The sequence below is a fragment of the Thamnophis elegans genome, chromosome 4 (genome assembly GCF_009769535.1).
Source record: "Thamnophis elegans isolate rThaEle1 chromosome 4, rThaEle1.pri, whole genome shotgun sequence".
Lineage (NCBI taxonomy): Eukaryota > Metazoa > Chordata > Lepidosauria > Squamata > Colubridae > Thamnophis > Thamnophis elegans.
The window spans coordinates 77441522-77464887 of record NC_045544.1 but is presented as its reverse complement, the minus strand read 5'-3'; the positions used below and the strand labels follow the sequence as shown (position 1 = coordinate 77464887).

Below are 23366 nucleotides of genomic sequence, written 5' to 3'. Positions count from 1 at the left end.
GGAACCCAACCCATAGTATTGATTAGCTTCATTTCCATGCTTGAGAAAGGGATTTCACTCTCCTTTCATCCTTTCACTCTCTATTGATCGTATTTTCCAGGTTTAAAAGAACAATTGAACAAGGGAGGGATGAAGGAAGGGAAAGGAGTGGAGGGTGGAAGAGAGAGAAAGAGAAGAAGAGATAGTAGGAAAGGAAGAAGAAGAGTGGAGGAGAGGTAAGGGAAGAAGAAAGAGATAAGGAGAGGTGGGTGGAAGGGAGAGAAAGAGAAGGAGAGGTGGGTGGAAGGGAGAGAAAGAGAAGGAGAGAGGGTAGGAAAGAGAAGAAAGAGGGTAGGAGTAGGGGAGAGGTAAGGTAAGGAAGAAGGGGAAGGAGAGGAGAAAGGAAGGAAGTAGAGAAGGAAGGGAGGGAGGGAGAAAAGAAAAGAAAGAGAAAATAAGGTGGTGTCATAGCAGGTGCTAGGGATGGTAAACAAAGCAATCCAAACTATACCTTATAACCTTTTAAATGGAATAATAATAGTATAAGAATGGCAAAGAAAAAGAATAACTATGTGAATGTATATCTATAACTGTATGTAAGAGAATAAGTGACAGTAAAAATATAAAGCACAATGTAGGTAAATAATATTTGGTTATAAATAGCTAAGTATAAATAAATATAGAATTGTACATAAAAATGGATAATGAATAAGGAGATTATGAACGCAAGATAGAAATGTATAGAAGGAAAACACTAACTGCAAAGAAACCGATACGGAACTGCTGTATGATATACGATGGAACTTATTGTTCCTATGTTGTTTTAAGTCATGTGTCTGTTTCTGTTGATGTGTTTAAAATAAAAATTTATAAAAAAAAGAACAATTGAACAAATTATTATTCATTCATTATTCAGCATAAATGAAAATTCAAAATATGTAGCATAATCAATATGTCAGTCTCTTTGGCTGATAAAGATTCCTACACCTACCAACTCAGCGTTTTCTAACCATCCCTTCCAGACTCACCAGTTGATTCCAAGGCCAGACGCATCTCGTAAGAGCTCATAGTTCCTGATTTATCCAGGTCATGCTGGCGAAATACATTCTGCCCCACACATAAACAAAAAAACAAAAAAGTGCTTAAGATTACTTTTCCCATTCTTTAAACACCATCCTTCCATCAAAAGCTGTGTTGACCACACACATATGCACTGTATCTCTCTTACCAGCCAGTTCCTAATTTTGTTCCACAAAATCTGAAATTCTACAAGACCCAGACGAGCACTGCCGTCTTTCTGAAGAGCAAAATAGTCAAGGAAAGAACTTCAAAAGGTAAAAAAGAATGGCCTATAATCTGAAAGTGGGGAAATATTGGCAAGTTGATGGGAAAATAGTGCTCCACTTCTTTATGATGCCCAGAACATGCATACAAACCCATAAATAATGTTGGCAGGATTCTGGCCTTTCCATGTTCACCCAATAAACACACAAAATTACCTTATAATGCAATTGACTATACAGAATAGCTATAGCAATAGCACTTAGTGCTTTACAGTCCTCTCTAAGAGTCAGCATATTGTCCCCAACACAATCTGGGTCCTCATTTTACCCACCTTGGAAGGATGGAAGGCCTGAGTCAACTTTGAGCCTGGTGAGATTTGAACTGTCAATCAGTCAGTAAGTTTTAAAGTCTAGACTTATTATTTCAATAGGCTCTTCTCAAACCAGGGGAAAAATAAAATAGCAGCAAGCAGATACTGGTAAGAAAAATGTGATGCCTAGCTAAAGCTTGTTTACAAAGCTTCTTGGCAATCACTGTTGTCAGTGAAGGGTCTTGAGTCAACATAATGTCAAGTAGTTTCATCTCATAGCTTAATTCCATTTATTTGTTCAGAATTTTTTCTCCCCAGTGATCAACTCTAGCTTCTTTATGCTATATCAGTGCTCCTATGGAAGAAAAAAAAATCTGAACAAGATAACAGAAGTAAAGATAAGATATTTTTTTTCAAATGAGATCTGCAATTAATTTCCAACTTTAACTCTCCATCCATAACATTTGTAAAGCCTTACTACTGGTGCGAGAAAAGAGTATCAGGACAATATACAAAGCATGAACAATCTCTAGTCATAAACCATCTTAACATATTTCTGAACCACTTATCAGCCTAGACAAACTCTACACAGGAACAAAATAAGCTATATACTAGCTTAAATAGATCTGGATATTTTGCAATTCAAAATAATGTAGAAGCCCAGGTATTTCTTAACATAGCTATATAGAATATATTTTGCTTGTCTGTTTTATTATGACCAGGAAATCTCTCTCATTTATAACAAAGAGGATACATCCATTAGATTGACCATGTTGCGACAAGAGTCCATGCTGAATCCATCAGTCTTCAGATCTTTGTCTAGACAAAGGAAGAAAAAGAGCCACAATTATAGAGGAAGCTATTTCTAAGATAATACTTGGAATACATATATGGAAAGGAAGATGTAACAATCTCACTCCCTATAATCCTGGATTGACTAAACAGTACTTACGTCTAGCAATGACTCTATTCAAAATAGTTCTGAGTTCAAAAACACTGATTTCCATGTCCTGGAATAATGGAGAACAGAGAATTAATTGCTTATAATAGTTCAAAATCCCACTTTCTTCTGAAAATAGATTACTGATAATTTCTCACATATTGACACTACCTAGGGCAGTCTACAAATGTGTATCAAGAGATGGCTGTAACACATTGAGGAAGATCATAACATTGGATACAAAGATGGGATTTCTGACTGTACACTTGCAGCCCATATAATTTATTCCAATAACAACCACTTTAAAACATTATCATGATATATGCATTTTTAATAAACATTTGTTTTACTTTCCCAAGCTTTTGATGATACAGATGTGCTTTTAAGTCTCACTTTATTCCCACAATATCCTATGAACCAAATTAAGCTCAGAGCAGATTTACCTTGAAGGCAGTTATATCAAAGAGGTCTTTGATTTAAATGTGCAGATTGTCCATGACTTATGACTACAATTGACCCCAAAATTTTGGTTGTTAAGTGAGACATATATGAAGTGAGTTTTGCCCCATTTTACAACCTTTCTAGCCACAGATGTTAAGTGAATCATTGCAATGATAAATTAAGTAATCCAGGTGTTAAGTGAATCACTGCAGAAGGTAAGTTAGTAATTTGAGTGTTAAGTGAATTTCCCCCCATGGATTTTGCTTGTCAGAAGGCTGCAAAAGGTGATCACATGACCTCGGGACACAACAATGATCATAAATATGAACCAGTTGCCAAGCAACAGAATTTTGATCACATGATCAGGGGAATGCTGCAAAAAGGTCATACCTGTGAAAAATGGTCGTCACTTTTCAGTGCCATTATAACTTTTAACAGTCACTGAAGAATACTAGATAGATATAACAGATTAACAGAGTTGGAAAGGACCTTATAGATCATCTAGTCCAACCCCTCTGCTCAAGCAGGAGACCCTACACTATTTCTGACAGACGGCAGTCCAGTCTCCCCTTCAAAGCCTCCAGTGATGAAGCTCCCACAACTTCTGAAGGCAACTTCTGTTCCATGGGTTGATTGTTCTCACTGTCAGAAAGTTCCTCCTTATTTCTAGGTTGAATTTCTCCTTGGTCAGTTTCCATCCATTATTCCTTGTTTGGCCTTTGGGTGCTTTGGAAAATTGACCCCCTTCTTACAACAGAAGCTCTTGTAAGTTGAGGACTACCTGTATTGCTTCTTCTACTAAATTGGCTTAAATGGCAATGGGCTTAAAGCCTCCTCAATATTATGTTAGTCACAGCAACTAGCTGCTATTCTCCATACTCCTCACTCTATAATACAACTGAAGGCGAAAGAATTCATAGGAAAGCTAAGGCACAATACTTACCTCTCCTGCAAGCTGCTGGAACATATTCCTGAAATTTTCATCTACATCATCCTCAGATATTTCTTCCTGAAGAAACAAAAAATAGGACCTGATTAAGCCATCCACGTACTACTTTTGGGCAAGGGCCCATTAGATGTAATGTGTAGGAAGCACAAAGAGTAACCTGCCTCATCTATATGCTCCTTACTTCCCAAATGCTGGCTATGATCCTGTGATTAATTCAAGTCCCTCAGCAGTTTGATCTAGTGGTTAAGGCTCCAGGCTTAAAACCAGGCACCAGTGAGTTCTAGTCCTGCCTTAGACATGAAAGTTGGCTGGGTGATTTGGGGCCAGTTCACATAATCGGACTCAGGTGACAAGTCAATTAGTTAATTCCTATTGCAACCATTGGAGCAACACTCAGTTGATTTAAGAAAAGCAGATCCTGACTTGTGGAAAAATGCTAGGAAGAAAAAACAAGTCAGGAAATCCAGACAGCCAAGGGGAGGGAAGCTCCACCACCAGCAGACCTACAGCAATTCTGAATTCCCTTTGATGCAAGGGAAATTCTGGGCTTGAATGAGACAGTGAGATCCATCAAGCTCAATCCTTTCTTTGCGCACACCTAATGGAGGAAATCTTGCCAAACTAAAGCTATAAGTTTCTAAACTACTAGATATAGCTCAAGAGATTCTAAGGCAGTGATGGCTAACCTTTTTGGTGCAGTGCTGAAAGTGCATATGAGCACACCCCCCATAATGCAATTCACGCGCGAACCCCATGTGAGCCCCATCCCCCACATATGCGCATGTGACCAACCCCATGCATGTGAGCACGAGACCCCCAAGTGCACCCCACCCCCGTGCATGTGCGGCAGAGATCCGAAAACCAGCTGGCTGGCGGGAGATGAGTGTGCATGCATGACGGACCTGAGGTGACAGCTCGTGTGCCCGCAGAGAAGGCTCTGCATGCCACCTGTGCCGTGCATGCCATAGGTTCACCATAAAGTGTCTAGGGTGTGGTTGCCTTGAACTTCTCCTTCTCATCCTCCCCCTCACCCCCTTTGGGACTGTGGAGTCTCTTAATCCAGATCTCTCTCTGGGAAAGCTCTGTGTTGTCAAAATACTCTCTCTTTGCTCCTGCAGGTCTACATTCCATCACACAAATTGGTACTTTAAAGCTTCTTTTTCCCCTTTCAATTAAAAGGAATAAAATTAGGACAAAGGGCTTATTTGGTCAAGGTTGGATCCACACGAGTGCTGGGGGGGGGATTATATGGGTGCTGTGGGCAATTAAGCAATGCTTGACTACTTCTATGTTAAATAATACTTGGATAAAACAATGTTTAGACTATTCTTGGAATCTTCTAGAAATGTGTACTGAGAATATGTTCTATCTCCCCAGAATTGAAATCAACTTAGAACCTTCTTACACCCATTACCTGGATCATCTTGTTTCCATTCTTTCTTATTTTTCCTTTTACCCAAGCCTATTTTAACCTGAAGCGAGCCTTCGTTTTTTTTTAAAAGGTAAACCAAGTATGGAAACATGCAACTTGGAAGCAGGTGTTACCAGGTTTGTCTTAAACCATCTGCCAATCTTATGGCTTTTTTTTTTAAAAAAAAAAACCTCTACAGAAGAGCTCTTTCTCAATCTGTGGGTTGAATCTCAATGCCATGATTCAAGAAGGTCATGAGAACTCAAGTCCAACCGTTTGACAGACACTGCATTGAAGAAGGCAAGAACAATGAAAGAAATAACTCCCCCTGGTAGTTCAACTTCACCTCATCTGGTAGATCTGCGGAGATCTCATCATCAAGCACCCTAAAAAAAGAAAAGAAAGAATACTTAGAGATACCAATGCTCTTGTAAAATAGAGAAGACATGGGAAACATTTTACTCCTACTGCCTTCTATTAAGAGATGGATGCAACTGAGATCTGATGTGTTAATGTGTGCCCAGTGGCTTATTTTTCCTCCAAGTAAACTCTTAATATCCCAGGAGATTTTCAGACAGAAGGCACAAAGCCTAAAGCCTACTTATAGGTCTCTGGAAAAAAAACCCCTAATATTAGAGGAAGGTCATAAAGCATGGACTCACTCTGTGTCTGACTGTTTCTCTGTGAAGACACGCAGGATGAAGTCTGCTTCTTTGTTAGGCTCGAAGGTAGAGGGAACTATGATGTATTCACCAGGAGGAAGGCGAATGTGATTGCTGACTTCTCGCAAGTTGATGAAGGTCTCTGAACGTGCTTGAGATTGGTTCCTCAGAAAAAAGTCCTTCTTCAGATGAACGCTTTGACAGCCCTGGGCCTAGGAGAGAAGTTGTTCAGGGATTCTGTACAGCTGTTCAACCATCAAGGTACCAACCAATATATGCGTGTGTATATAGCCACGCTCACACACAACCCAAAAGCACAAAGGAGAAGATACAAGTCAAAACACTTTTCTTGAACTAAAAATAGGTACCTACACACCCAGAGTGTGTTTTTACAGAGGCAGGCTTCTGTGCCCCTTTAATAACAACTGACTCTTTTAAGTTTCAGAAGATATACAGCATTGACTATCTTAATACACGTAGCCATCAAAGTAATTGTGGCAAATTATGATGGTTTCAAGTAAGAGGAAAGCACCCTCATGAGAGATGACTATCTGCATCTCAAACAATTTCAGTCAGCCATTTTCCACCTCCACAAACAGTTCAAAAAATGGATTGGTAGAGCTCAGGGTATACCTCTTCAGGAACCTATGGGGAGAGAGAAATAGAGAGAGGTAGAAAGATTAGAAACAAATTTCCGTAAGCTGTGCTGCAGAATAGGAAAACCAGAAAATGATTTGGTGTTACCTCATAGACGGCAAAGCCAATGGTGTGCATGTCTCCTCCAGCGTGGCGCTCTTTTCTTCGATGTTTTTGCATCAGAGCCACTAAGAAGCTGCATGCTACTTCATCATCATCTGGGTCATCATCTTCTTCTAAAAGCTTGATTTTGAATTGTGGATTAATCCAGAATGTAGCTGCAAGACAAAGGGACAAGTGTAGTGAATCTTAGTACCAAATCTAGATAGCATAACTTAAAATGAGTAAGATCCAGGAAGATCCAAGTCAAAGAATAAAAATCAATGGAGGAAAAGAGAGCTGACTTTCAGACTTCTACCCTCTCAATAGGGTCAAGATCGTCCTCTTTTTAATCTAATTGCATGTGATGTAATCCTCAAATTACGAATATAATGGAGCCTGTCAATTACATTCGGAACCTGAGGATTCATTGGAATGAATCATGTCAAAAAAATGTGATCACTCCCGGCCACGCTAGGTGACTTACCTTGTGAAGATCTAACAAGCTGTCTCCTCTCCAGCGGTTTTGCCTGCTTGCAGTCTCAATATGAAAAGGGTTTGCAAGCTGATGGGACTTTGGAGCAGCAAAATTGCATTGCTTCAAGCCTATTGGTTTGCAAATGTTTTTCGTGCCAAGATTAGAAGCTTCTGGGGGCCGTGATCTCATTCAAGCCCCCAGAAGCTTCCAGTCTTGGCATGAAAAGTGTTCACAAGCTGACAAGACTTGAAGCAACACGATTCTGCTACCCCAAGTCTCATCGGCATGCAAACGTTCTTCGGCTGGATCTGGTGCAGGCCTTGGTTCATCAAGAATAGAGGCCTAAATATCTCGCATGATCTTGCACTACTTTAGGCTTCTGTTCTGCATGAATGCACTGAAGCAAGCAAAGGAACGGACAGCTCACTCGATCGTCACAAGGTAAGTGAGTCTCCATAAGCCCAGTTCCTGTGGAGACCTGCCCCAGGGAGTGGGGGAAGGAATAGGCAGGGCAAATGTTACAGTGCCTCTGTAGTTATTCGTGTGAATGATTGCCATGGTCCTGCAACATTCATAACTTTAAGACTGTGTGTTAAATACTTGAGGAGTTATGTCATAACTTCGAACGGTGGTAAGTGAACGGTTGAAACTCAAGGGTTATATGTAGCCTGTAGTAATCCATCAAGTATGAGACAGAGAAGATAGAAGAGTAAGTAGAGAAAATCTCTATTACCTGGATGGTTTCTGCAGCCTCCAGCTGTACTGCCCCGTCGCCAGTTTCCTTCAAATAATGTAGTGTGCCATTTCTTTGTATCCGCCGCTGTCAAAGCATCTGGGCTGAGATTACAGATCTCAAGTCTAGAAAACTCACGCATAAAATCTCGAAAAGCCATCCTGAAGGAGCAAAAGACATAGTAAGAACAATATCAAAAGCAGATATGATGATCTCAGTGCAACTTTACAGCAGAAGAAAATAATCAGTGCAGTACTCTAAAACTGTAATAATAGTTCTGCTGGACCAGGTCAAAGCCCATCTTAGTCCCTCATTTGCTTTTTCACACTAGCCAACCAGGTGCCTTCTGGGTGTTTGCAAGCAGGAAGTAGAAACATAACTTTTTTCAAAATTATTCCCTTGCAATAGGTTTTGGAAAGCTTACTTCAGGATACTTGCATACTGTGTGAAGCAGCGTTTCTTTTATCTGTTTTAAATTTCCTTCCATGCAGGCACTTGGTTTCATTGAAAAAACTATTCCCTGCTTATATTTTCCAAGCCATGTGTGATTTTATATAGTTTAATCAAGTTGCCTTTATTCCAAACTAAAAAATTACAAGCATTCTAGTCTGTCTTTATAAAGTATCCAAGTCTCCTTATTGCTTTAGCTGCTCTTACATACAACTTCCAGCTCTATTGTATCTTTTTCAAATACAGTGATCAGAATGTATTCCAAATCAGATAGAGCATAGATTTGTATACTGTTGACTTTCATTTTTAATTGCTTTTCTAATATACCTAGCATGGAATTCACTTTTCACAGCTGCTGCTTATTCATTCTGTCCTTGCGATACTTTCCCTGCAGATAGCTCAGTTTCCATCAGTATTTTTTTAATTTCTCCAAAGTGCACTTTACTTACACTGAACTGCATTTATTACATGGTGGATCATTCAACCTATTTAAAAAGATGGTCCTGGAGCTTTTCACAATCAATTTTGATATTTATCGCCTGAACAGTTTAGTATCATAAAAAACTGGACCGATACATGTACAACAAGATCAGGAGTACTTCCATCCACATGTCTGAAGATGCTTGGAACATTAAAAAGCTGATGATGCAGTGTTTACTTGTGCAGTCTGTTTTTCCTTCATAAAACTCATTTGCTATCATTATGGTTGGCTGGAGTGTCAGCCAGATATTTAGGTTGAATTTGGCATTTTTATCTACTTATTTAAAAGTATTTGTATTTCATAATTTTATCCAGTCTTTTCTCTTATCTCCTGTTGTCTTCAAGTACTGCCATATCCACTATTTAGATGTGTTTTGTCTTTTTAATCAATAGTTGTAAAATATGGGATGTTAGATGCAGATGCTTGTCTGTGTGACTTCTAAAGCCTCAGAGTACTTTAATTTCTTCATTTTCTATGGCTACTTACTCCTGTTATTTTTAGGCACGATTATCCAATCATGAAGTGAGGAGTTGAATGTCTCATTGTATTGTATTAATACAAGCTATATTCAAGGTGGTCTTCCTTCTCTTGCAGTTTTCTAAAATCATCTTGTCAATTAGATCTTTCGTTCTTCTGCCTTTTGGACAGTTTCCTTTCTGCTCAGTGGGAAAGAGCTTGTTTTCAATAGATGCTATTGCTCCCACACCAGTCAGCAATTTGAAAGTTATCAGTAAACAGGTAATTGGCTTGTTAAGTAGGTTTGCCAGATGTTAACCAAGCAGATGTTTCATTTTAAAATCATTCAGTTTTGCTTCACTTGGAACTGACCAATTCTACATCTTCCCTGTTCTTTTCACTACCATACCTAGTATTTATCTATGTTTTCTTTTGGCTTCATTGGGGCAGTCTCTTTCTTGATGGATTGGTAAAAACGTTTCTGATTCGACTGAAATTGGCAATTCTGCTTATAATGTGCAATTCCAACTTTATATTTACTGATCTTGGCTATTGTTATTATTTGTTATTTTACTATTTATAGTGCTTCCTTGTTTCTAGGTAGTCACTCTTGATCAGGTATTCTTTGGGCTTCTTATTCTTCAACTTTTCTTCTTTCATCCATTCTAGTTTGCTAGCATCTGATTTTGGCTTGCTGATTTCAGTTTTTATTTTGGTGCATTGATTGGTATTTTTTTCTTTGATGATTCTGCATCCTAGGGGTTCAGTTGCAACTGCAACTGTGCTGTATGTCAGCTGCTTTGATTCTTGTAGTCAGCTGTGCTTATATTTGATATTGCACTATTGACATCTTTAATATTTGTGCTAGGTGTTTCTTTTGGAACATGTTTCAATGCAGACAACCTTGTTCTGTTGCTTTGACACTGTTTTCTGTGCTCAGTTATTCTTTATTTCAATTCTTTTTTAGTTAGAAAACTTTGTTCTTTTGGAGAAGGCTGAAAACAGTTCAATAGCTATGCAGGCTTCCTCTACTGTATTAATGGATCTAATATAAAGATATTTTAAGAAGCAATTATTCAGTCTTGACTTCTGCTATACATATTGCCAAAGTTTTAGGAACGTTTAAGATACATGTGTAGCACATAGAATTGGCCCCTAGACTTTGGAACTTACCAGAATTCACCATCTTCCATCTTCAGTTGTAATTCATCCTTCTCATCAGGATCTACATCATTCCATTCAGAAGAGCTAAAATGGCAGCAAAAAAAGGCAATTATGCTATTATACTGCTGCTCTACTTCCAATTTTAGCTATGAACATTACTACTAAAGAATAGCAAATGGCTAATTTAAAGAGTTGGAAGCTCAGTGATATGCTGTAGTATATATTTTGTAAGAAAAAAAAGTCACAGTCAATTCTGGGCATTTTCAAATGGAATTGAAAAAGATTCAATGTCATTGAAGGCTCTCTTTTCTAAAAATGTCTTTAAAAATTTAAATTTACAGTCACACATATGAACTGCTTGTATCAGAGACCATTGGACTGGAAATAACATAATAGGACAAAGTCACTCTCATGACTTGTGTGTTAAGAGAACATTTACAAAATCTATAGGTGACACAAAACTAAGATAGCTGATTAATTTTCTAGATGTAGAAGATCCCAAAGCATCCAGACAAGCTGAAGAAGGGAGCTGAAATTAATACAATTTATATTTAACTGGAAAAAAAGTAAAATTCTACTTCTAAGTAGGAAAAAATATTCATCTAGGACAAAGATCTGGTTTGGCAATAGTACATGTGAAAGGGATTTTGCTGTATTTATTGTCTGTAAATTAAATGTGAGCCAGCAGTGTGGTACAGTACTAAAAAGGCAAGTGCTATCTTGGGGGAATGGAGCATTAACAAAACCCAGATGATAGCAAGTAATTGTTTCAATCTACCCAAATCGGATCCCATTTAGCATACATAGTCCACTTCTGGTCACCGTAACTTCAAAAAGGACAGTTTGAGGGTTACTAGGATGGTGAATGGTCTGAGAAACAAGTCCTATGTGGAACAGTTAAAGGAAATGGGTAAGTTTAGCTAGCATAAACTGAAGAGAGGTATGACAGGAGTGTTCATATAGGTGTGGGGTTATCACACAGAAGAAACAGACTCACTCGTTATTGTTAGGACCATCCTGCCAGAGGGTTGCTCCCAGTTCGGCCCAGATTAGGGAACCGGTAGTAGTGGTGGCGGGAGGCCCCGCTCACCCACCCAGACCCTTCTGCGCATGTGCAGAAGCATTGCACGCACGGAGAAGTGTGCCCGAACAGGTAGTAAAAAATTTGGCAACCCACCACTGCGTCCTGCCATCACCAAAAGTTAAAATATCAAGGAATAAGGCTAGTTATCAGGAAGTATTTTTTGACTATACAAGCTGTCAGTCAGCTGCCAAATGAAGTGTGTTCTTTACTATGAACTTTCAAACATGGTCATTTGTCAAAGTGGATCCTGCACAGAGCAGGAGCTGAACTTGATGTGTCTAAAGTACATTCTAATTCTATAGTTCTATGATTCACCTATCACTCCATGCGCCAGTCCACTCGACCTGACCCCAGGGATTCCTTATGCGAATTAGCTCTTCTTGACGGCCACGATACTCCACCTGTAAAATTTGAGACATTAGGCTGCATACATAAGTAATTAAATCCTTGAACTGATATTTGTAATTCCACAAAGAGAAACTTACTCCTTTAAATCCTGTGACTGAGTAGGCGTGACCCTTCACCAGTTTCTTGAAGGTAACTGCTTCCATGTCAAATGCACTTGTAATCTGAGAAAAAGGATAAACCACACAGCATAATAATTTTGGTGTCCTGATCCCTCCATCTATAATCAGATGGCATGAAATTAAAGCCACAGAACCAGCAGGAGCAATACAACTTCTTGATCGGAGAGACAACAGTCTGTACAAGAAAAAAAATGCTCTCAAGATGGGCCAAAATTCCAAAGTTTAAGTAATGGCTGACTTTAGAAAAGACTTTTGCAGCTGGGCATAGGGAATGGCCTTGAAGGATGAGGAAGAATTGCTACTGGATAAATGGGGTTTAAGCCCAGACCAAGAAATAACAATGCAAAATCTCATGCTCCTCCCTAGTTCACAAAAAGATAAAAATGAAGGAGGGATAACCTATCCAGACTGCAATATTGTAGCTGTCACTATTAAAGTCATCCTGGCCTGCGCAGCAGCATTGGTTTCTCAGTTTGTCAACTTTGTTCCGCTGCCATCATTCATAATTCATGTGTATTCAATGTTGGGTTGTTGCAGAAACTTCTTCCAACTTTGTACTGTAATCCAGGTGAATTCCCAACATTACTTTAGCCCAACCAATTTATCCTAATTCCTAGAGCCAGGTCTTGAAATAGACCATGCAATTCCATCTCCTTTGCCATTTAATCATCTGTCTGTCTAACTCAGTGGGTCTCAACCTTCCTAATGCCGTGACCCTTTAATACAGTTCCTCATGTTGTGGTGACTCCCAACCATAAAATTATTTTATGTTTTCCGTATTTTTTCAAAAATATGTGTTTTCCAATGGTCTTAGGCGACCCCTGTGAAAGGGTCATTTGACCACCAAAGGAGTCCCGACCCACAGGTTGAGAACCACTGGTCTAACTGGAGGCAATAGTGTTTATGTAGATTGGTTAATGTTTAATTCAGAATTTGAGTTTTGGGAAACAATATTAAGAATAGCAAAACAGACTTTTGCTTCATTACTGATACTGAGTTTAGCCCTCTGGATTTGCTCTACCAAGTGGTTCAAGTTCTTTTAACTTTATATTATATCATGGCTAGAACGTTATATTCTTTCCCCCAGTTATACTCCATAACCTTCAGAGAATATCAATACATCATCTTTTACAGTGGGTTATACGAGCTATTAAATATACTAGTAGCCACCCACAGTTTAAAATCTTTTAAAATATTTTATTATATTGAAATGACAGTGTGTATTCAGAGAATCAGTCTGGTGTAGTAGTTAAGGCACTAGGCTAGAAACCGGGAGACTGTGAGTTCTAGTTCTGATGTAAGCACAAAGCCAGCTGGATGATCTTGAGTCAGACATTCTGGATTGATTTTCAAGCTGTTACCCCTGAGGACGTGGACAAGGCCATGGGAGCCGTAAGTGCCTCCACATGTGTGCTGGACCCGTGCCCCTCCTGGCTGGTTGCTAACAGCAGGGAGGTGACACGGGGCTGGATCCAGGCGGTTGTTACCGCCTCCCTTCGGGAGGGGTTCTTTCCCCCCGCTTTAAAGGCAGCTGTGGTGAGACCCCCTCTGAAGAAGCCATCTTTGGATCCAGCCGTTTTAAACAACTATCGTCCAGTCTCCAACCTCCCCTTCGTGGGGAAGGTTGTTGAGAAAGTGGTGGCCTTTCAGCTCCGGCGGTCCTTGGAGGAAACCGATTATCTAGATCCCTTCCAGTCGGGATTTAGGCCTGGCTACAGCACGGAAACCGCTTTGGTCGCGCTGACTGATGATCTCTGGACAGCCAGGGATGGAGGTCATGCCTCTTTCCTAGTGCTCCTTGACCTCTCAGCGGCCTTTGATACCATCGACCATGGTATCCTTCTGCGACGACTGCGGGAGGTGGGGGTGGGAGGCACTGTTTTACGGTGGTTCTCCTCTTACCTCTCGGACAGGTCGCAGTCGGTGTTGGTTGGAGGGCAGAGATCGACCCCTAGGCCCCTGAATTATGGAGTGCCACAGGGTTCGGTCCTGTCCCCCCTCCTGTTTAATATCTACATAAAGCCGCTGGGTGAGATCATTCGACGGCACGGGATAAAATACCACCAGTATGCAGACGATACACAGTTGTATCTGTCCGCCCCGTGCCAACTCAGTGAAGCGGTTGACGTGATGTGCCAGTGCCTCGAGGCTGTTAGGGCCTGGATGGGGGTTAACAAGCTTGTACTCAATCCGGATAAGACCGAGTGGCTGGTGTGTTTCCCTCCTACTAATTGGCCAAGTTTTCCATCTCTCAGGCTGGGGGGTCAAACAGTATGCCCCTCAGACAGGGTTCGCAATTTGGGAGTCCTCCTGGACCCACAGCTGACTTTCGAACACCACTTGTCGGCTGTGACCAGGGGGGCATTTGCCCAGGTTCGCCTGGTGCACCAGTTGCATCCCTACCTGAACCGGGAGGCCCTCACAACAGTCACTCGTGCCCTTGTGACCTCTAGACTGGACTACTGCAATGTGCTCTACATGGGGCAGCCCTTGAAGAGCATTCAGAGACTTCAGCTTGTCCAGAATGCAGCCACGCGAGCGATTGTGGGTGCACCTCGGTTCACCCACGTAACACCTATCCTCCGCGAGCTGCACTGGCTGCCTATTGGTCTTCGGATACGCTTCACGGCGCTAGTCGTCACTTATAAAGCCCTTCATGGTATTGGACCTGGGTACTTGAGAGACCGCCTGCTGCCAATTACCTCCAATAGACCGATCAGATCCCACAGATTAGGCCTCCTCCGAATTCCATCCGCCAGCCAATGCCGACTGGCGACTACCCAGAGGAGAGCCTTCTCTGTGGCTGCTCCGACCCTCTGGAACGAGCTCCCCATGGAGATTCGAACCCTCACCACCCTCCAGGCCTTCCGCAAAGCCCTTAAAACCTGGCTATTCTGACAGGCCTGGGGCTAAAGAGCTTTTGCCCCCCTTCTCGAATGGTATGGTTGTTGTGTGTTTTTAAATTTTGTATTGTTATGTTTGTCTTTTTATCCCCCTGTCTGTACCCCCTTCCCTGACTGAATTGTGAGCCGCCCTGAGTCCCCATCGGGGAAAAGGGCGGCATATAAATGTAATAAATCCAATCCAATCCAATTCTTCTCACCCATAGGAAGCAGTCAATGGCAAACTAATTCTGAAAAACTTTGCCACAAAAACTGCAGGGACTTGTCTGGGCAGTTAAAATGAATCCACATTGACTCAAAGGCAGACATGAATGTACATGCATACACAGAAGTGAGTATTCACTTGCAAGTCTGCTGGTGCATTCAGAAGAATACAGATGAAATCAATAGCAAAATAACTAAATGTTCCATAACATATTTGGAAATGTTTCCTCGGCCTATCCTGTACTTTTTTTCTTTCACAACAAAGTTGAATAAGAAAAAAGAAAAAAAATCAAGTCAGATATACAGATAACAATACTGTGGACAATATAGCAGTAGACTTAGCAGTAGACTTCTAATATCTCTTTTGCTTAGACTTACTGTATGTGTATTTGTGTGTAAATTCTGACTTTATTTTTTTACCAACTTCATATTTTAAATAGGCCCCAAACTTTGCGATGTGCAAATAAATCAAATGAGAGTAAACCCAGGATCCAAGCTTGGCAAGCATCCCAGAATATGATTAATCAATTATGGTCTAACTTCCTGTATATTATATTTCTGTATTGTCTTGTTTTTCGTGTTTGAAAGTCATATTCTTTTCTTACTTAAAGAAATAAAAGCTAAAAGCTTGGAACGAACAATGAATTTCAGAAAACTCTTCTATGACAGCCCCAACCAGTTTTACGGAGAAGGAGCTCTTTAATCTAACATTTGTTCTATCCCATAACATAGGCTCATTCGATTGTTCAGCTCTGATAAACCTACACTTATGAAATCCAATATTCTGCTTACTTTGGCCTCTTAATGGGTGTCTAAAAATAAGAACCAGATAAAGAAAGAGTTTTAAAATTCCCAAACTAAAGCGTTTCATGAACCTTCTCAGGAACCATTTCTTACATCAATGGAACAGCCAAGCAGAGATCCTCTCTCAAGGGCTTTGCAAATGATTTTGGATAAATTGCGAGGTGGTTTCTTGAGGTCATACATTTCTGCCACACCACCTGTGAAATCTTCGAAGCCTTCAGTGGTGCTACCCCCAGACAGGGCTTCATAAGAGCCATTCAACCTATGTAGCAAACAAAACTCAGAATTAGAAGGATGCCTACAAACCTTGTCAGCGGTCTCCACCTATTTCAGGGGTTGTCAAACTGAAGGCCCGGGAGGCAGATCTGGCCAGCAGGGTGCTTAGATCTGGTCTGTCGGGCCACCCTGGAAACAGCAAAGGATTGGCCCAGGGTGCCTCTGCAGTGAAAACAGAACTCAAGAGGGCCTGCATCCCTCCCAAGCTCCGTTTTCGCTGGGAGAGGGTTGCAGGAGGCTATTGCAGCTGAAAATGGAGCTCGGAAGCCTGTTTTTGTGGCAAAGTGCTTGGGCCACCACAGGCGCCCCTGACACGAATGATGTCGAGTTGTCCATGCCATGCCCATTCCGCCCCCCCCCCAAGGTTAAACACAACCCTGATGTGGCCCTCAATGAAATTGAGTTTGACACCTCTGACATATACAGAAGGTGGGAGCTATAATAGCAGAGAAACAAATCCAAACCAGAGTTTGCTTGAGAAAGCATTTCTCCACCTCCTACTTTAGGTACTTAATGACCTAAACAACAGCTTACTTGGCATAAGCTTTTTCCAGCAGAGCACTCCAAAACTCTTGACACTCAGCTGAGTGCACAAACACGAGTTCTCCATCCTTGGTTGGTAATCTGTCATCTATTACCACATCTACCCATTCGCCAAATTGCCATATCTGAGGAATAAAAAAATAGAAGAAAGGAATAATGAATTTATAGCCAGGCTTGGTTTGTTCAAAATAAAAAAAAGTTAAGTTGGAGTAAAACATGGTGCTTTTTCTGAATTGCATTTCTTTTGTTCTGTAATACACATGTCGGTGAGCAAGGTCTCTCATTGAATCACTTCCTGTAGAAAAATGCATGCCTTACCTGGAAGTGGAAAATACCGCAATAGTCCTCCTGGAAGCTCTGTCCATGGGGTACAACCCGATGTAAGAGTTCCTCATTGAGAGTCAGGGAACCGATGGCAGCCAATAACCAACAGTCACCTTAAGAGAAAGGAAACAGAAGTTACTTCAAATCTGTCTGCAATGTCTGATCACTATTTCACTTCTCTAGAGTTTAAAAGTCAGTATCTTCAATGGCTCAGTGGTTAAGACGCTGAGCTTGTCGATCAGAAACGTCGGCAGTTCTAATCCCTAGTGCTGCATAACAGAGTGAGCTCCCATTACTTGTCCCACCTTCTGCCAACCTAGCAGTTCAAAAGTCCATAAAAATGCAAGTAGAAAAATAGGGAACCACCTTTGGTGGGAAGGTAACAGTGTTCCATGCCCCTTCGGAGTTTAGTCATGCCGGCCACATGACCACGGAGACATCTACGAACATCACTGGCTCTTTGGCTTTGAAACAGAGATGAGCACTGCTCCTTAGAGTCAGGAATGACTAGCATATATGTGCGAGGGGAACCTTTATCTTTTAACTTCATCATTGCAATTATAGATACTCCTTAGAATATAATATTTTTCTCGCTTATGATATCTATAGATCATAAAAAATGAGTAGATTTATTCTGAAAACTTTAATCAATTTTAGGAAAATCTGTAGAAACAACAGACTGGAAAGACTTACAAAAAAGATAAAAGCAATAAAAAGAATTTTTGTTGCTGAGTTAGTGATAAAAACAAAGGAATAGAAGGAGCCACTGCTTGGATAAGATAAGATAGTAAGAGGTGATGCTCTTCAACTCTTATAGTGCTTGATCTATTGCCCCAAAGGGAATGATATTAAAATAGATCTAAGCAAATTAACTGACATAAGAGGCAGTAAGGATGAGGCCAGATAAGATAAATCAAGATATACTGTATTTCTTAGTATACAGTATGTTTGGTGCAAATGGATAACTTATCACCAATGTACAGCAATGCTATGTATTATTGAAATAAAAGAATTTTGTCTTGTGCCTAATAGACTTTTTGCATAAAAGGGAAAAATGGACTTATGATTTGTGATTTTGATGATTAGAAAAAAAACCTGGATAACAGAAAAGAGTGAGCTTTCTTTCATAATCATAGAGTGAAATATTTTTTTAAATTGTACTTATAATTGCTACAAAGAAAATTGGAAGCTTTTATTTTTTTCTTAATACTTCCGCACTTTCTTCTTTTTTAGGCTTTTTATTAATTTGTGTTAGTTTTTATGTTATACATACATACATACATACATACATACATACATACATACATACATATTGGACTGCAGAGATATTAATCAGCATATGTGATGATTTTATATTGTTTATATACTTTAAGAGTCCATGGTATATTTAGCTATGAACCATGATTATACATTTCACAATGTTTTTATTGGATTATGCTGACTGTCTTTTTCTTTTTCTTGGATATGAAAATAGTTGATGCTTCTATCTTTTAAGATCAACCATCAACAGTAAGGGAACAAGAAACCAACAGACTAGAACTTGGCAGTGCAAACCATAAAAGACTTGGAAAATATATTCAGATACAGTGATATTTCTATACCTACAATAATGCAAGCCATGGTATTCCCTATGACATTTTATGAAGTAAAAATGAAACAGGGACTTTGAAAAGTAGGACAGGAAGAGTATTGATGCTTTTGAAATTTGGTGTTGGAGAAGACTCCTGAAAATACCCTGGACAGTCAAGAAAACAAACAAATGGACCATTGAACAATCAGACCGCTTGCGGTGCAAATGGCCAGGTTCAAATCACTTTACTTCACACGCATTATGTGAAGAACTAACTGGAGAAAACTCTAATGCTGGGAAAGGAAAGGAAGAGCAGAAATATGGAAGTACAGTTACAGTGCAGTTGGGGCATTGATGAAAGGCCTGAAAGATTAGTGATAGAATATTATGGAGAAAATCTAGCAATGCAGTCACTAAAAGTCAATACTGACTTGATGGCACATAATCAGTTTTCTTTGTCTGCTCTCTATTATTGTAGCATCCTAGTTTATGTACTGTAATTTGAAGAATTTTCTGTTTCTGTTTTGGCAACTTTATAAATGCGTCCTATCTAGATTTCTTGGTAATAGTATATAAGTGCTATCACTGTCTTCCTGTTTTGTTTTTTCCACTTTTCTGTCCAGCCTGTAACACATTAATGCAGGAAAATAGTGCTAGGGCAATATTTCACTTGGCTGATATTTAAACATGCAGAACGTTCTAAAACTAGAGTTCTTTTCTTTTAAATGGGTTTGTGCATGGTGATGCTTAATGAACATTTTAAAACCACAATTTCAGTTCAATTAATTTTTATCTGGCCTGAAAGAAGCACACTCGCTTAGTGAGGATTTTGCAGACATATCCTGCGGTCTGAAAAAATGGCTGCGCAAGGACCTTTATCAATAAATCACGAGTAAATTGCCATTAAGGTAGAAGAGCCTTTTTTATGATATCTGAGAGAAATGGAAAGAGGAGTATGTGCTGGTTCCTTCCAGGCTGCAGATAAGACTTGGATGTTACTGGTTGCTTGAAGGACATACTTTATTTTTCGAAGCATAAGATGCACTGGAGTATAAGATGTACCAAGGTTTTGTAGAGGCAAATTTTAAGAAAATTTTTTTGCACTCTGCAGACCTCCCAAAAACAGCCCATTTTTCGTGAAAACGGGAACAGGCATGTTTTTTAAAAAAATGGCATGAATAGCCTTTAGGAGGCTTATGGAGTGCTCCTGGGGGCTTGGGGGGAGCAAAATTGAACAAAAATTGGCCTGTTTTTTGCTCATTTCTGCCCTCCCCAGTCACCAGGAGCTCTCTGAAAGCCTCCTAAAAGCTATGCACGGCCATGTTGGTGAAGGGGGACAGGGTTTCGGGAGGCAAAAAATGCTGTATTCAGTGTATAATACCCACCCATATTTTCAGCCTCTTTTTTGAGGGAAAAAGGTGTGTCTTATACTCTGAAAAATATGGTTCCTCCTTTCTCTATTTCTATCATAAAACAGCATGCTGAGGAGATGAAACACTACAGCTACTGATCAGCAAATGGAAATATAAAAGCTACCAGAAGCTGCTACTTGGCCAGGGATTCTACTCCATTAAGAACTTAGAGGAGCTGTATCTCCATTCACAATTGTCAGGTTGATAGGTTGCGCTGAGTAGCAGTTGTTTTCATTGTTCACTAATGCAAAAGTTATCTTACAGGATCAATTTCCTCATCCACAATAGCCACATTTATAAATTGCTTTATACCTCTGTTGTTTTAATTACTTCTTCTTTTCATAATTTAGTGATGTAGAACTCATCTGTTGTTTGATGGCATAAATGATTTAGGAAAGGCGGTTAGAATGAGAAAGACTGAAGGAAAGAATGCCATAGGTTCAAAATGTATATAAGAGATTTCAGACAACCCGACTGTATCTATTTTGGGATCCTGCAGATCCCCATCTATCAAGTAAACAGGACCAAAACTTTCCATGTTGGAAGAACAATAAGAAAAACCACACTGAGCTAAATAATTAAGTGTCATCAAGTCAATATTGACTCTTAGTGACTACATAGTTATTCTCCAGGAAAAGCAAATAAGATGAGATAAACATACAATTAAAAGGGATTACAGCTGATGTGTATTTTTCTCCCCCTTTTTAACCTCACAATAATCCTGTGAGAGAGTGGCAATCTGAATGGCAATGAATCAATGTCATGGCCAAGTCAGGATTTGAAGTTTGACTTCTCCAGTGAGCTGCTGCAACACTCTTAATCACCACACCATATAAACGCTCAAGCAAGGTATAAATATTTCCCAACACAGCACATTGCTAATCAGCTCATTCTTTCCCCCATTGCAATTTATACTTTAAATATTACTGCAACTACAAAGTAAAGTATCTAGCGATGTCAAGAGGAAAAACCACATGAAGGTTGTGTGAGTGAGAGGGAGAACCACCTGGGAACTCCTCATTTTTTTAAATTTCCCATATTGTATATGGATCTATACTCTGAAAAGTTCTTCAGAAGGTTCAGTCCCTGCAGCTTTTTTTCAGAGTTGCAGTAATGGGGAGAACACATTTCCTTTCCCAGCTATCAAAGGAACAAAGGCCTTGTCTTATCTAGCAGAGAAAAGTGGATGCTATCACAGATTGAGAAGAAGGTACACATAACCCTGCATTGTGCTATGGTCGCCACAGTAACTCCAATGCCACGGCTCACTTTGTTGACTTACTTCCTTGGCATTCTTGAAAAAAACATCTGTTGAGATAAAGGCCCTTCCAATCAGGTGGCAGGACAGTAATCAGCCTATTCTCGAAGAACAGTGGGGTAATGGCTACCCTGAGAGTCATGCACTTGTTAACCCCATACAGTAAAAAGGATGGGTGTAGGCAACAGCTCTCTGAGGCAGGGCTGGAAAAATATGTTAAGTGTTCGCTAATTCCCAAATTTCCATCTTTTAATCTGTCCTCCATTATAATATATTGGTTCTTGTCACACATATAGATATATATTCAATCATGCACAATCTCCTTCCATTTTGATTTTTCTCTCCTTGCAATTATTTCCATAGAATATTATTTATTTTATTATTTATTTATCTACTATCTGATATTAGTAACTTGTTCTGTCTCCAAATTGATGGGAGTCTGGGTGAGGCACAACAATATCAAAAATATGCATTAAAAACATAGATAAATGACAGAAATAGACTTCTAGTGCATCAAATATGTCATTCATTGGTTAATTTTTATTGGCTAGTTTCTGTATCAAAAAGATCAAAATCCATCTTGGGAACCAAGATGGAGAAACATTCCAAGTATTACATTTCCTTACTTCTACTCTAAAGTGATTCTTTCTCTATTATCCAGAATCATTTAGGGCATGCCACACTCAAGAAGGGAAGGCAGATTCCTTGGATCCAACAAGAACTGACTGGATTTAGATCCTTCAGCATCAGTTTTGTGAGCTCTCCGTTTCAGCTGCAGCTTAAGTTATCATAAAAAAGAGACTGAGAATTTTTTCTAACCCCTTCAACTAGATGTAGTTACTCTATACTTGAATGTGAAAAAACAGATCGTTCTTAACTATTTCTTAGGAAAAGATAACACCATGCTGTGGTTTATAATTCTAGATCATTTCTCTAATTGTTCTTTCTACTTTCAGACATACCAGGAACCCAAATTATTTACAAGTAGCGAAGAGGAATGGGAGCTTGCGAATTCCAAGTTCATATATATCATTATAAACACTGTTTACTATAATGTCTGAAACAGAACTGATATTCCTTCTATAGTCAGCTATTCTTTTCATAGCAAAGTATTGCCTTTAAGCTGTCTTGTTTAGGAAGAGGGGGGAAATTAACATTTTCTATCCTACAGCACCTTATAAGGCAGCCTGTTCAAGGGAGAGAGCTCACCAAGTGAATGAATAGGGAAACCTAGTTTGCCTTAAAGAGTTTAAGAGGAGTTACTCTAAATCAACAGTTTTTACTTGGCTAATCTATAAGCCTGAGAGATGGGAAGGAAAAAGCATTTCCATAGGTGGTATTATAAGAAAAAATGAAGATGGATTTACAGGAGTCTGCAATGATAATCTGCAATATTTGTAATAAATTTGTCCTTCTGCCTGAAACTAATCTTAGATATTTTTGTAACAAATGCAAGAACTGGAGCAGAGAATGGGGACAGTTCACTTGATGAGAAAGGACAAAATATATTTAAAAATCTATGATTGACACACAGTTTGTTTTCATTTGCCATGGGGGTTCTATCTTGCTATGCTCCAGGAAAGGACACTTTGGATTTATGAGATACTTCAGAAAGACATTTTTGGAAATCATATGTCACAACTCCTTCCCATCCTCTTCAATTTATCAATAAAATGACTATACTGATTCCCTTTCATCCATTGTGATTCGTAACATGACTGGAGTGTCAAGAAATATTGACGAATGCACACAAAAAATGTTCTGCCAGATGGTATTTTTACTGTGATGCACTTCCAATCTTTGTTGATAATTTAATGCTGACCTAAACTGAACATTTGTTTTGGAAAAAATATTTACAATATCGAATTCCTTTTTTCACAGATACAGAACTTTCAGATCTAATGAATCTAGAGTTAAAGCAGCCAAGAGATACTGATCTGCCTTGAAGAATAATACACATAATGCAGAGACTCTTAATGGCACTCTCA

At 39.6% G+C, this 23366-nt stretch overlaps 1 protein-coding gene across 1 annotated transcript in view; it reads right to left on the bottom strand.

Moving 5' to 3' along the window:
* The window catches only part of CAPN11 (calpain 11), a 47424-nt gene that overhangs the window by 4172 nt on the left and 19886 nt on the right, over window positions 1–23366 (bottom strand). The window contains exons 4-19 of the mRNA XM_032216502.1: window positions 17133–17251; window positions 16806–16939; window positions 16089–16257; window positions 12043–12126; window positions 11873–11958; window positions 10483–10557; window positions 7923–8083; window positions 6721–6890; window positions 6610–6621; window positions 5977–6188; window positions 5661–5700; window positions 3898–3963; window positions 2526–2583; window positions 2328–2392; window positions 1208–1276; window positions 1008–1086 (exon numbers count right to left, since the gene is read on the bottom strand). Of these exons, the coding sequence (XP_032072393.1) occupies window positions 1008–1086; window positions 1208–1276; window positions 2328–2392; window positions 2526–2583; window positions 3898–3963; window positions 5661–5700; window positions 5977–6188; window positions 6610–6621; window positions 6721–6890; window positions 7923–8083; window positions 10483–10557; window positions 11873–11958; window positions 12043–12126; window positions 16089–16257; window positions 16806–16939; window positions 17133–17251 (1599 nt within the window). The remainder of the gene's footprint in view (window positions 1–1007; window positions 1087–1207; window positions 1277–2327; window positions 2393–2525; window positions 2584–3897; window positions 3964–5660; window positions 5701–5976; window positions 6189–6609; window positions 6622–6720; window positions 6891–7922; window positions 8084–10482; window positions 10558–11872; window positions 11959–12042; window positions 12127–16088; window positions 16258–16805; window positions 16940–17132; window positions 17252–23366) is intronic.